Below are 12,797 nucleotides of genomic sequence, written 5' to 3'. Positions count from 1 at the left end.
CTAGCATGCATTAGGAAAAGTTGAGTGCGAACTTATTCCTGTGCGTAGATGTTACCGAGAAAAATAGTGCTAGGGTAATCTAGAAGGTTAGTTGGTGTTCAGGTGATCCAACACAGCGCAAGAAACAAGTGCGAAAGAGAGGAGACAACTCATAGTCTGTCGTCCCCACCGGGCACTGTCTAGCTCACCAGCCCATGTTACATAACTTTTTTATCTGCATCTCTTAGCTGTATTATTTGCGCTATGTTAATGACAGATATACATGATCAGAAGTGATATTTTACATTTAGGGTTTTAAATAACACCATGACCATTGCATATTTCTTATGCTTCCCAAATACTCAAATGAACACAGAAGTGCTTACTTCTTCGGGTGCTTGGTACTGCTGCATGCAGAAGGCGATCTGAAAAAGACGTAACCTAGTTCTGGGAAATATACATGTATAATACTATACAAACATTTCTAGATGAGTGACAGTACCGATCAGCACGCGTTGAATTTCGCAGCATTGTGAAAGCAATGCAAGGCACGATCCTTACAGTTGCGAGACATTAATCCAGCGAAATAAAAACACACGGACGAAGGCAAAGGAGACACCTCGAACGTCTGTATTTCAGCTTAAATTTATTCCGCAAATAGGTTTTTATGAACAAATTGCGTACAAGGACATAAACGTACGTGTTGCATCAGCCAGGTAGGCGATAGTAGGTGCGCTGATGTGTTAAAAGCGAGCGACGTGGTACTCGTGCCTGCTGTGTGTGTTTGCGGCATTGTTATCTGGTCGCGGAATACTTTTATGTCCATGCGCCCCCTTTGTACTTAAACTCATTTTTGTGAAACAAACCTCAGTGTAGACTAGCGTTTATGACGTCTCCTCTACCTTTGTCCGTGTGTTTTACGTGAGCTGGAATAATGTCTCACAGCAGTATTAAAAACCAACTAGCCCAGCTTTCTGCGCTTATTGGAACGATGATTTCAGCGTCTTCCCAGTCATTCCCCCTTTTTTTTAACGGCCAAAATTGACGCGACTGACCATAACCGCATCCTTCTATCGCCTTGTATCGGCTTGCTGTTGCGTGCAGGCAAAAGCATTGAATTCCGCTATCTCTAGCCCCCTCCACCCTCACCATTGTGGACAACTACGAAGAGAGAATCTTTTCACAAAAAAAAGAACGGGGGCGGGGCTCATTAAATAAAATTGAACGCGCATTAGTATTCAGTGTTATAAGTCTTCAGGCTTAGTCACAATCTCCAGCGTCTGCAGGCAATAACACACAAAGTTCAGAGCAGGGCGAAAACAATATCAAATGGTGACGCCAGATGGTTTCAACATTAGTAATCAAGCCTCCTCTAAATGCACAAATGAAAATTGCAATTCCCTGGCCTGCTGTGAGAAAGTGCCTAAAAGAGCCTACAGCACGGTTTAATATGTTACTGGAAATTCAAATAATTTTATTTATTTATTTTATATTTGGAGCAGTATGGGCGTAAATAAAACTTAACTACCCACATCGGAGCAGCTGCGGCAGTAAGAGCCTGATCTCCATTTTGGAATCATAATATGACCGCTGGTACGCGTCAGTGATCATTCTGATAAAATGTGCGTACAAGTTTTGAGTCATATCAGAGGTGGTGCCCATTACTACACGATGGCCTGCAGCTCCTGACCCTGCAGCTCCTCCAGAGAGGCCTCACTCACGTGGACCGCCTTCACCATGCCCCTGACGGAGCTTCCCTCCTGGCACGGCTGTGCAGCGCCCCCCATTCACGGATGGGACAACTGACGGCTGTATACAGGGACTTCATCAGAGATGCCCCAGGGTATTCCATCCTCCCTCCTCCACCAACACGTCCTCCTTTGCAGGTCACCCTTGACCTGGAGGGGGTATGCAAGCGCCGCTCCCCAGTTGCTGCCCTGGGCCAGGCTGCCGCAGCCCTGATTGAAGAGTGCAAAGGGAGCACCCTCCTCTTCACTGATGGCTCGGTCCTGCCTTCCACGGGCCAGGCTGCAGTGGCTATGACGGCTCCACAGGTGGCGGTGTCCAGCTCTTGTAGGCTCTCCTTTCCAGGTAGCTCTACTGCAGCCGAGCTGGCGGGCCTCCACCTAGCAGCGGACTTCCTGGAGACTGGTCAGCCCCCAGGCTTCTACACCATCCTGTGCGACTTGAGGCCGGCACTGCAGCTCCTGCGCAAGCCGTCCTGCTTCCAGCTATCGGCTTGCCATCTACGAGCGCGCCTCCAGGCCCTGGAGGATGCCGGCTTCGTCATCTCGCTGCACTGGATCCCGGGCCATGCGGGCATCCAGGGCAACGATGAGGCCGACGCACTTGCCAAGGCGGCCCACTCCAACCAGGTAAGTATGACTAATCATGTATCTGCCTTTGACTTTTCCAGGCTCCCCCTCAAGAAGGCCGTGAGGACCCTGCACCCCGATCGGCGGATCGCCGAGGGGAGGACATTCCACCGCCTGTCCGACAAGCTCGCCCGCAGGGAGCGAGCTCTCCTCCTACGCCTCCGCACCGGAGGTTCCTGGACGCCCACGGAGCTGTATGTCCGTGGCCGGGCCCCCTCCCCAGCATGCCCCTCCTGCGGTGATGCAGGTACGCTGGGGCATCTCCTCTGTGTGTGCCCGGCACACGCCCACCACCGTCGCAAGATGGAGGCAGGCTACCGGGCCCTCAGACTTCCTGCTGCCACCTAGGACCACCTGCTCTTCCCGGCCAGGAGCCCCCTGGCAGCCCACCGGCTCCTGCTGGCCTTCCTGGAGGAGTCCGGCCTGGCTGCACGACTGTAGTCCACCACCGGGCCTGCTGACCGGCTGGCCACGGCTCTGGCGACGAAGCCGATGACAAGGACGACGAGAGCGACTCCACGACGACGATGATGACCCCCCCTCCCCTCCCAACATCCCATCTCCCCTTCCCCCCGGACACCAAGAGTGCCGCCGCGAATTAAGGCCGGCATAACCCGTGTCCGGTTTCCCCCCCCCCCCCCCGAGAATAACCCAAAGACCCCAACCAACCAACCAACCACACCCTGTTCAGCTGACTAAATGTGGTTTCAGTAGTGGTGACTATAGTCACACTACATCCTAGACTGGTATGCGCTACCACCTAAAAGCGGCTTTTATAGCATTAGCTTTACGATGTTTATTTGTGAGAAAGAGAAAAGGAGAGAGAGACAGAGACTCTAATAAAAATCAGCGAATTTGTCCGATGTTTAAAGTTCACTGGCGTGGTACTATGCTTAGAAAGAGAATTGGGAGCGGAAAATGAAAAAAAGTGTGCAAACTAAAAGAAAAAAGTAGAGGGAGAAAAAAATGTGACCATTACTAAGTGCTAGCTAAGGTGCATGTATTGAGTACGAATTTCGCGCTATCCCTGGATTGACGCTTGACTCGATATAACGAAATTGTGACATCGTTTATACCGATCGTGCATACATACCACATGACTTCGAATATATCGAACACGCAACCCCGGTTGCAACAATAATGCATTGAAGATGCATGGCCGTGATATCAGCAGTAGAGCATCCTGAGCTAACTTCAATATCTGCGTTCGACAGCGTCAAGCTGCTGACATTTTTTTATTATTAGATCGGGTCGACAGCGTCGAGCTGCTGATTTGTTTATTTTTTTTTTCGGTCGGGAGTCGCGTGCCACCCGGACTGAAACCAAGATGCTGCAGTAAGGGCGGATATTGGATCCCTACTCCAACGCTGATGATGCAGCTGGCCCGGGAGCAGTTTTTAAATAGAGGAATATGGGAACAGCTCGTACCCTGCAGTGGTTGTAGACAGGCTCTTGTTGATGGTGATGACACCACCCAACGCTCCCCTGGCTGGGGCTTTTTAATCTGTCAGAGCGGCGTCTGAGACCCGTTGTTGAGAGCTAGGCCACGTGTCGTAGCAAAGCAGTTCTACAGCACTGCCCAACGCCAGTACAGTTATTCTGCCGCCTGCTTCGCGTCGTTCGACTGTGACTTCGATTGTGCCCTTTTTGTGTGACTTCGAATATTTACCTGCTGAATATAATTACAAGTACTGAAGTCTGTAAGCCTTCATGCCAAAGATACCGTAAGCGGGATGGCCTACAGCTCCCGCCTTCCCTATGAGATTATCCCCCACGTCACACCCACTTAAATACAGGACGTACCAGGTCCGCCGCTACAGACGATGTCGTCCTTAGCGAGCACTTAATGATAGTTTACACACAATAAACACCTATAAGCGATATAGAAGATAGAGCATCCACAGCCATAGCTTAGTTGGTACAGCATTGGACGCAAAACTCAGTAATAATGGGTTCGCATTCAAATAGCAGAATGAGGATGATTTTTCTGCCACTTACTAACCGATTGTTTTCAGCCAAATAAATATTAAGCTCTTAAAATTCACCTTGACCAGCAACACAAAAATATCGCTACGCTTTTGTTGTTGTTAAGACGGTTGGTTCCTTTCGTATGTCCGTCCAGAAAGATGGATAGAGCGGCAACAGCACTTTTTGCTTTTACTGACAACATAATCAACATCATTACTGGTCTGGCATATTACCTATCAAACTTGTAAGGAAAATACATGAAATGTATTCAAGAATCCCCATGAGACACCACCAGAATGTAATTATAGTTCAGTATGCATTGCAAGAAAATTTTCTTCACCTAAACAGCTGCGGTGCCATCCACACTGCTTATCTTTTATTTCAAATTCTACTAATTTCTGGCGTCAGGCCCATAAACAGCTGTTTTATAAGCAGGCGACATCGAAAATCAGCACCGGAAATTAAACATTGGGTTATAAAAACCCAGAGGAAAACTAGGGAAGTATACTAGCAGCCGGCTGCAGCTCTTGATCCATGGCATTAGCAGCTCAAAATCAGGCGACCTATTGAAGTGGAGAAGTATCCAGGGGTGCCGGGAGCCAACGAAACAAAATTGGGTGCATTTATACAACATGCTTGACAGTCATTAGTTTCAGAGGCTCCGATTATAATAAAAAAGATTCTAAGGAAAACCTTGTTATACATTCACTACGGGTCTTAATGGGGTGAAAGAGTGAAGATAGATTTCTACCATTTAGGCATGTCTAATATTCGGCTAAAGGTCAACAGACGAGTAGGGTGCGTTTTGCTTCTCCGCTGAGACAAGGAGAAAGCCTACAACCACGTACACGCTGAGTTTCCACCGCACTAGGTTCGTTGCGTTTGAAAGTGGGGTTCTACTTGGCTTCACGTGACTATAAGAGTAGATGCGGTGCTGAAAAATTGGCGTTCCAGCTGGGCTGTGGTGACGTGCAAGAAAAATCTTTATGTTAGGGAGCGTTCCCTTATCCAAGCGTCATCGCCTTTGAATTATCAGCCAGTTGAAGCAAAAGATTTGCAGTACCTCTTCCTATCAGGACTTTCGCTTGATGAAATAGAAGTGTGAATTCACGGCAACATACGCCTGTTCATTCTCACACTTTTCGTTATATTCAAGGTCAAAAGAGCGCTCCAAGGTCTGCCCCGCTGCGGTGGTTCAGTTGTTATGACTCTAGACTACTGAGCCGAAGAATGTGGGATCTAATCCCAACCGCGGCGGTCGCTTTAAGATGAAGGTGTAAAGAAAGGCGCCCGTGTGTGTGCAATGTGAGTGCTCGAACCCTATTTGATCGAAACCTCCGGAGCCATCCACTACGGCTTCTCTCGTATCCTGAGTCGCTTTCGGACGTGAAACCCCACAAACCAAACTAAACCAAGGTCCTGACAACGCAGTGCTAAAATATGACCTCCAGTACAATTGTCTGTTGAGCGCGGATATGCGTGTTACTCGCCTGGTGCTGCGTGTCCAGGGCAGAGTCGGCGAGGTCGCGCACACGCTGTGCTAGGCGGGAGTACTTGCGGTCCCGGATTCCACTCGGGGAGTCGCCGAAGAAGCGCTGCATGCACTCGATGCGCGACGCCCGCAGCTCAAGCACCTGCCGCTCGTCCTGGCCACGTGCGGAGGTAGAAGAAAGTTCGCAGGATTGTCAGGCGACAGCACGCGAAGCATTTCATTTCGTGGCAAATTGATATAAAAAGAGCTGGCAGTTAGGTATACAGTTACACGCAGCTGATTCAATTTTTCTCAATTTGTTGCTCTTCAAGTATGACTGCTCCTTGATAGTCACGTACCTTGCGACCTTAACAGCGACAAGAAGTGGTTTATAGGTGCTAAAAGGAGGGAACATGTCGTCCTGAAAGGCGCATTTACTGGAAGGTAAAAGGAACTATATTTAAACCCTCGACCACTCTGGTGCACTCGCCCCACCCGGTATCCAAATTCATTAAGACAAGCCTAAGCATGTATGACTAAACACAACAAGGTCCACGATAAATATGATCAATAAAGATCTGTATTTTATTTATCGTTAACCTTGTTGTGTTTAGTTTAGGCCGAGGGTTTAAATATACGTTCCTGCTTCCTTCCAATAAGCAGTTGGCAGTTTGCGCTCGTCCTGTACCCTGTCTTGCGTGTGTCTCTGTTCGCGGAACTATAAGATGTCTGAAATAGTGCACCAACTAGGCCGACAACACATGTTACTGAAACATAGTAACCCCTTACTACTAAATGATTTTATCTTTATCTAAAGCTGCGTTAGGAGGTTGTTTGGAAAAGGGGCTTTGGAGCTATTAGACTACAAAATAGTTACACTCGGAAGTGACCGCAATAAGCTCGCCCGCACTGCAGCATAAGCTTTGCCTTATCAACGTTATGATGCATTAATATCCCAAGATTTCGTTAATTAAGCTTTAGGCTTAATTAACGTTTAACATTTTTTTAGGCTACCACAGAAGGTGAATTTTTGCATAGCTATACCAAACAACTTAATTGGAAAGCGCTCAACTACTAATTGTAGCTAAGCCTATTATGGGAACGAGTATATGTATATTTAGCTTTTCTGGCTGAAATAATACACCTGCTGTTTGCATATGCAAAACACTGAAATTCACTCACCTTCCCGAACGTGTCAAGACTTTTTCTTAGACAGGCTGTTATCTGCACAAAAATAAAACCGGCGCAAAAAGTGTGGGCGGAGAGAACAAAAGGGTTCACTCAAGCCAATTACGAGGCCACATTCTGGAAATGACTGCACGTAAAAGTAATACATATAGATTTTAGGAATCGTGTCTCAATGATATTTGATGTTATACGAATTCACCGCTACTTGATATTATCGCCCACTGAAATCCCTTAGATTGTGTGACTCTGGACCTTGCAACATCCAGTCCCGACAGATTGTGGCCTGAACTTGGCCTGGGACGGTCGTCTCTGCGAAGTCTATTGAAAGCTCCCCTGGCAGTGCGCGGCAAAATAGTGCTAGCAGCAACCGAAAAAAAGCGCCTTAAGGCAGAGAGCTAGAAAACCCATCACGTTGCGCATCTTCTGCACGTCCTCGTTGTCGTCCATCTTATATTCTTTGCAGAGATGTTCTTCTAGCTGATCCTCCGGTATTGTCGGGAACAAGAGGCCGATGCACAGGCGCCGCCTTTCTTCGAACTCGGCGTCCCTCTGCACACGGGAGAGATGGAGAAAAATGTTGGATGTTGTTGAAAGCAGTACAGAAAAAACACTTCCGGTTTAGGATTACTGCTGAGCCTGAAGCTGAGATGGGGGTTATGTCTGCTAAAGGTATCATAGGCTTACTGCATTATTATCAAAGCAGGTTATGATGCCTACATTCAGGAGGCGGCTGATGACCAGAGCGCTGCCAGCACAGGTAGCCAAACTGGCCCTTGATGCGTTCTGATAGTGTATTTAATATTCTTCTGCAAGTATATAGTTCTTTTTTCACGCATGACGTTTGAGACGATGCGCGGGCATGGTTTTTCCATCCCACGCGCACCAGCGCAGATAGGCAGAGATACGCGAATCAGATACTGCCCCAGTTCAAATAAAGCTGCAACACCGACATGCAACGCATTCAATGACAAGAGAATGCACTCCCTGTCAAATGCATTGTATTACGCTTCTCTAAGTGAGAACAATCAAACAAAAACCAACACCCGGAAAATTCACTGAACAATCGCGCACGTTCAGCCAATAATGATAGTTACTGCTGGTGATTATTTTGCGTGCAGACAACACAACACAAAAATACCCTACGCATTTCAAAGCGAAATCTAGACCAACTGATATGGCTGGTATAAAGTACAGAACAATAGAGGTAAGAGCGCCAATAGATGGCTTCTCGGCATCATGAGCTAAAAGCACGTGATACCGAGAATCCATCAATGAAACGAGAGAAAACTCCTTGTCCAGGTTTAAAAGCCTTGCAGCGGCCAGAGTTCTTCGCCAGGCCAAACTGTTTGTGATGAAGCACTTTCAATTTTTCCTTAGACATTCGATTTCGCAGATAAGTGAGGCTTGGATGGACGCTCGTTTGACGGCAGCGTTTGATTTTGGTAGGAATAACAGAGCGCCAGCTGACGTCAGTAGAAATGTTAGCTTGCCGGCAGTAATTTTTGTAGCGAGGTTAAGGTGTCCACAGCAAACAAGTGAGACAGTTACCGAGCCTTTCCCTTTATATAAATCAATCAATCTCTTCTGTCTGCACGAGGCAGCGGAGGTGGCTCAGCTACTGAGCCAGTAGCAGGCCCGTGCATTTTTTTTTCCTTCTTCCTACAGCCACAACAACAACAACAACGAAAGTAAGATGTGAAAGTCAAATTGTTGTTGCAATGTTAAAGTCACCAGTTAAAATCATTGGTACGCGAGGAAACCTGTTTCGAATGTCTTCTAATTGTGGGAGTACCACAGCTGCGGCGGAGCAAATCTGCTACTGGAATAGATAAAAAAAAAACATTTGTTTTGGTTTGACTCTGGTTAACCCTGTTGAATTGCGATAGCAACGGCGGAAGCTTGTTTTGCCTGCTACTTTATTCCCCTATCACGCCCTGTTAGTGTAAGATGCTACATTATTGGTGACACTTAAGCTCATCCTTTAAGAGTATGACGTGAGAGCGTAAGCTGCCCACATATAAATGAGAAGGATTCAATGCTGCTGAACCGAATGTGGAGCGAAAGCATTAACTGCCCGTGACCGAGAGTTCTTCTTCTTCTTCTTGTTCTTGTTGTTGTTATTGTTCTTCTTCTTTTTCTTCATCGTCAACTTCTTCTTCTTCTTCGCCTTCTTCTTTTTAGTCTTCGCGGCTGTTCAAAGTGAAACGTGGCCCTTCCCGGGATGACGCGACGGGCCGAAACCTGGCGCAGTATTGCTATCGCAATAAAAATATGTCCCATGTAATCAGTAATGCCACAATAGTCAACTCTGACTATGATTTGCAGTGTACACTGAATAATTTCGTTCGTTCCAATGACCGCAATTATTTATTGCTATGGTTTGGGCGCCCATCTCGGCTGCGGGAGGTGGTCAGTTCGAAACCCGCCGCCGGACACCCACCGGTAAAATTGGGTACAAGCGTCCCCCGGCCCGGCGCCCGGCTCTTTCAAGGGTGTGCGTTTGGGAGAGGCTCTGCTAACCCTGCTGTGCTCCTTCGGGGGCCTAGTTTCGAACAACCATGGTCTGCAAAGGCCGTGCTGAAAAAAAAAAAAAAAAAAAGGGCCACATAATGGGCTGTTGCCGCGCAAGGCGGACTTATTGTTGTCCGATGGCGGAACGAATCACTGCCACATCGGCGCAACTATTTGGGCCGTGACCCCTTTTCCCAAGCATTTCACCCCAGAAGAGCCGAGCACCAGGCCGGGGGATACCTTGTACCCATTTTAAAACCGGTGGGTACCCGGCGGCACTGGGGATCGAACCAGGTACCTCCCGAATGCGAGGCGGATGCTCTACCACAAGGCCACCGCTTCTTTAGTCAGACTAGACGGACGGACGGACGGACGGACGGACGGACGGACGGACGGACGGACGGATGGACGGATGGACGGATGGACGGATGGACGGATGGACGGATGGACGGATGGACGGATGGACGGATGGACGGATGGACGGATGGACGGATGGACGGATGGATGGATGGATGGATGGATGGATGGATGGATGGATGGATGGATGGATGGATGGATGGATGGATGGATGGATGGATGGATGGATGGATGGATGGATGGATGGATGGATGGATGGATGGATGGATGGATGGATGGATGGAATATAGGAGCGTCTCCTTTGAAACGGGGTGGTAGCAGTAGCTATCATGCTCATTTTTCTCCCTATATCTTAATTATTGATTTAGAATGGTTAACTCAACCATCATTCTATTTATTAAATTTTGTTCCTACATTACTAACATTATGCCATTTCTCTGCTTTTAAGCCACCAACCTTCCAGTCGTTTTTTGCTAGTTTCCACTGCCGGTTTATTCCCCCGGCCACTGTTATCTCTAAACCCCAGAGCTTCAGGAATAGTGATTGCGTCTGCACCAACTTCCGTATGGATACCATTACATTAGAGTATAATATGGTCAATTGTTTCACTGGAGTTTCCGCGTACAGCACATTCGTCATCTCCATTGTTAAATTTCTTTTTGTAGCTGCGTGTTCTAAGGCACCCTGATCTAGCTTCAAAGAGTAGGGCACTGCCTCTTGAGTTATCAAAGAAATCTTCCTTCCTGATCTGCATTTTCTACTTTCGGTATAATTCCACACTCTGTTTCTTTTCCATCGAATTTATCCAATTTTTACCTTCTGTGTTTTTCACCTGTTGCTTAATGCTCTTTATTTCTCCGTCCTTGTTACCAACATACTCACTAGTTAGTTTCCTAGTTCTTTTCCTCCATTGTGAGTCAACGCTTTTTAGGTACAGGTATTTAAATACTTTAGCTGCCCATCTGTTACTGTCCAATTTCTTCAGGCGTTCCTCATATAATATTTTACTCTGAGCTTCCCGTACTTCGAAAGATGCCCAGCCCATATCTTCCTGTACCGCCTCATTTGTAGTTTTGCCGTGGGCACCTAGTGCTAATCGTCCAACGGATCTCTGATTTGTTTCTAATGTCGACTCTACCGCTGATTTTAGGCACAAAACCGCATTTCCGAAAGTAAGTTCGGGCACCATAATTCCTTTCCAAATACCTATACCTTTCCAAATACCTTTCCAAATACCTCATACCTATTGTATCCCCACAATGTCTTATGCTTCATTATCCCAGCATTCCTTCGCCCTTTGGCCTTAAGTGATTTGTCATGCTTTCCAATGTATGCCAATCCTTCGTTTACCCATACCCCCAGATATTTATATTCTGCTACTCTAGGTATTTCAAGGCCTTGCATTTTAAGACCCTGATCAGTTGAGCCGTTGAAAATCATCAGACGCAACTTAACTGCGCTGAAACTGAAGCCTAGAGCGTCCCCTTCGTCTCCGCAATACTTAACTAGAGTTTACAATTCTTCCAGACTCTCAGCTAGCAGCACAATATCATCTGCATACATCAAACCGGGGAGGCGCTGCTCTACCGCCTTTCCACCTAATCTATATGACAGGTTAAAACCTAGGTTACTGTCTTGTATCCTCCGTTCCAGGTTTATCATATAAAGCATATAAAGACTGAAGTAGCTACATCAGCGCCCTACTGTTGAACTTCAGTGGTTATGGCAGCCGACTACTGAACCCAAGAAGGCGGAATCGAGTTTCGCCCACGGCGGCCGCTTTTCGATGGAGGCGAAAAGCAAGGTGCCGGTGTGCTGCACTATGTCATTGCAAGTTGAAGAACCCCGGGTAGTCGAAATTTTTAGAGCCCTCCACTACGGCATCTCTCATGGCTTGAGTCGCTTTGGGACGCTAAATCCCACCAGACAGACCAAACCGCAAACAACGTCAACAAATCATGTCGAAGCTTCTTATCGCCATGAAGCAGCCGCGCCCGCAAACAAGTTCTAGTCCTTACCGCTGTGAGACTGCAGGTGAAAAGATTAGAGCCTCAACAAACAAACGTAAAGGCAACAAACGTTATAATAACCAAAATATGAGGAGATACTTGAGCTGCGTCTTTAAGGACGGGAGATATCGCCGGTATTGCAATTGGCAAGAAGGATATCACTGCTCATTACCTCATTACTGCATCAGTGAAAAGCTTACCATTAAGATAAGGATACTGCAGTTTAGCGCAGGCCACTAGTCCTCGCCATTAACTGTGCTACTGAAAACAACGCCTGGCATTACACACATCAAGACGCGCTGCGTCAGCACGCATTTTTACACAAACATCTAGGCATGTGATTCACTGCATTCATGAAAATAAAGGCAAATTAAGTTTAGCGCAGGTTCATCGAACACTATTCTGTCATGGTAAGGGAATTTACTGATTGGTCAATGCGGCAGTAATAGCGTCAAAAGCTGCGGCGACGTTATAACTAGGTTGTTAAGAGGTGCCTCCTAAAACCGTAAAACATCATCATCATAGCCCGACTACGCCGAAAAACCCTCTCCAAAGTTCCTCAAAGTAACCCGGACTTGTGCTTTTGTGTCCACTTGACACCTGCGAACTTCTTATCCTCATCCACCCACCTGATTTTCTAACACTCCCTGCTACACTTTACTTTCCTTGTAATCCAGTTTTCACTAATAGCCAACGTCAGTTATCATTCCTTGGTATTACATGTCCTGTCCATGCCCATTTCTACCTCTTGATTTCGAGTAGAATGTTACTAAATCGAATTCGTTGCCTGACTCACTCGGCACGCTCCCGTCTCTGAGCGTTACACCTGCATTTTTTCGTTCTATGGCTCTCTGCAGTGTCCATAATTTAAAAAAAAAAACCCTCTTCGTTAGCCTCCACGTCTCTGTCTCACAGGTGAGCACCGGTGGAACACAGCTG

The 12,797-nt window shown here is 47.1% G+C and overlaps 1 protein-coding gene across 1 annotated transcript in view; it reads right to left on the bottom strand.

The window, feature by feature from the left end:
- LOC146209570 (uncharacterized) overlaps positions 1-12,797 on the bottom strand; it is a 54,488-nt gene that overhangs the window by 29,644 nt on the left and 12,047 nt on the right. Inside the window, exons 3-6 of the mRNA XM_084580505.1 lie at positions 7,393-7,530; positions 6,976-7,017; positions 5,813-5,968; positions 366-404 (exon numbers count right to left, since the gene is read on the bottom strand). Coding sequence (XP_084436631.1) covers positions 366-404; positions 5,813-5,968; positions 6,976-7,017; positions 7,393-7,530 — 375 coding nt within the window. The remainder of the gene's footprint in view (positions 1-365; positions 405-5,812; positions 5,969-6,975; positions 7,018-7,392; positions 7,531-12,797) is intronic.

This window comes from Amblyomma maculatum, chromosome 1, assembly GCF_055883805.1.
Source record: "Amblyomma maculatum isolate TAMU_Amacu chromosome 1, ASM5588380v1, whole genome shotgun sequence".
NCBI lineage: Eukaryota > Metazoa > Arthropoda > Arachnida > Ixodida > Ixodidae > Amblyomma > Amblyomma maculatum.
This window is presented reverse-complemented; position numbering and strand designations above follow the sequence as displayed.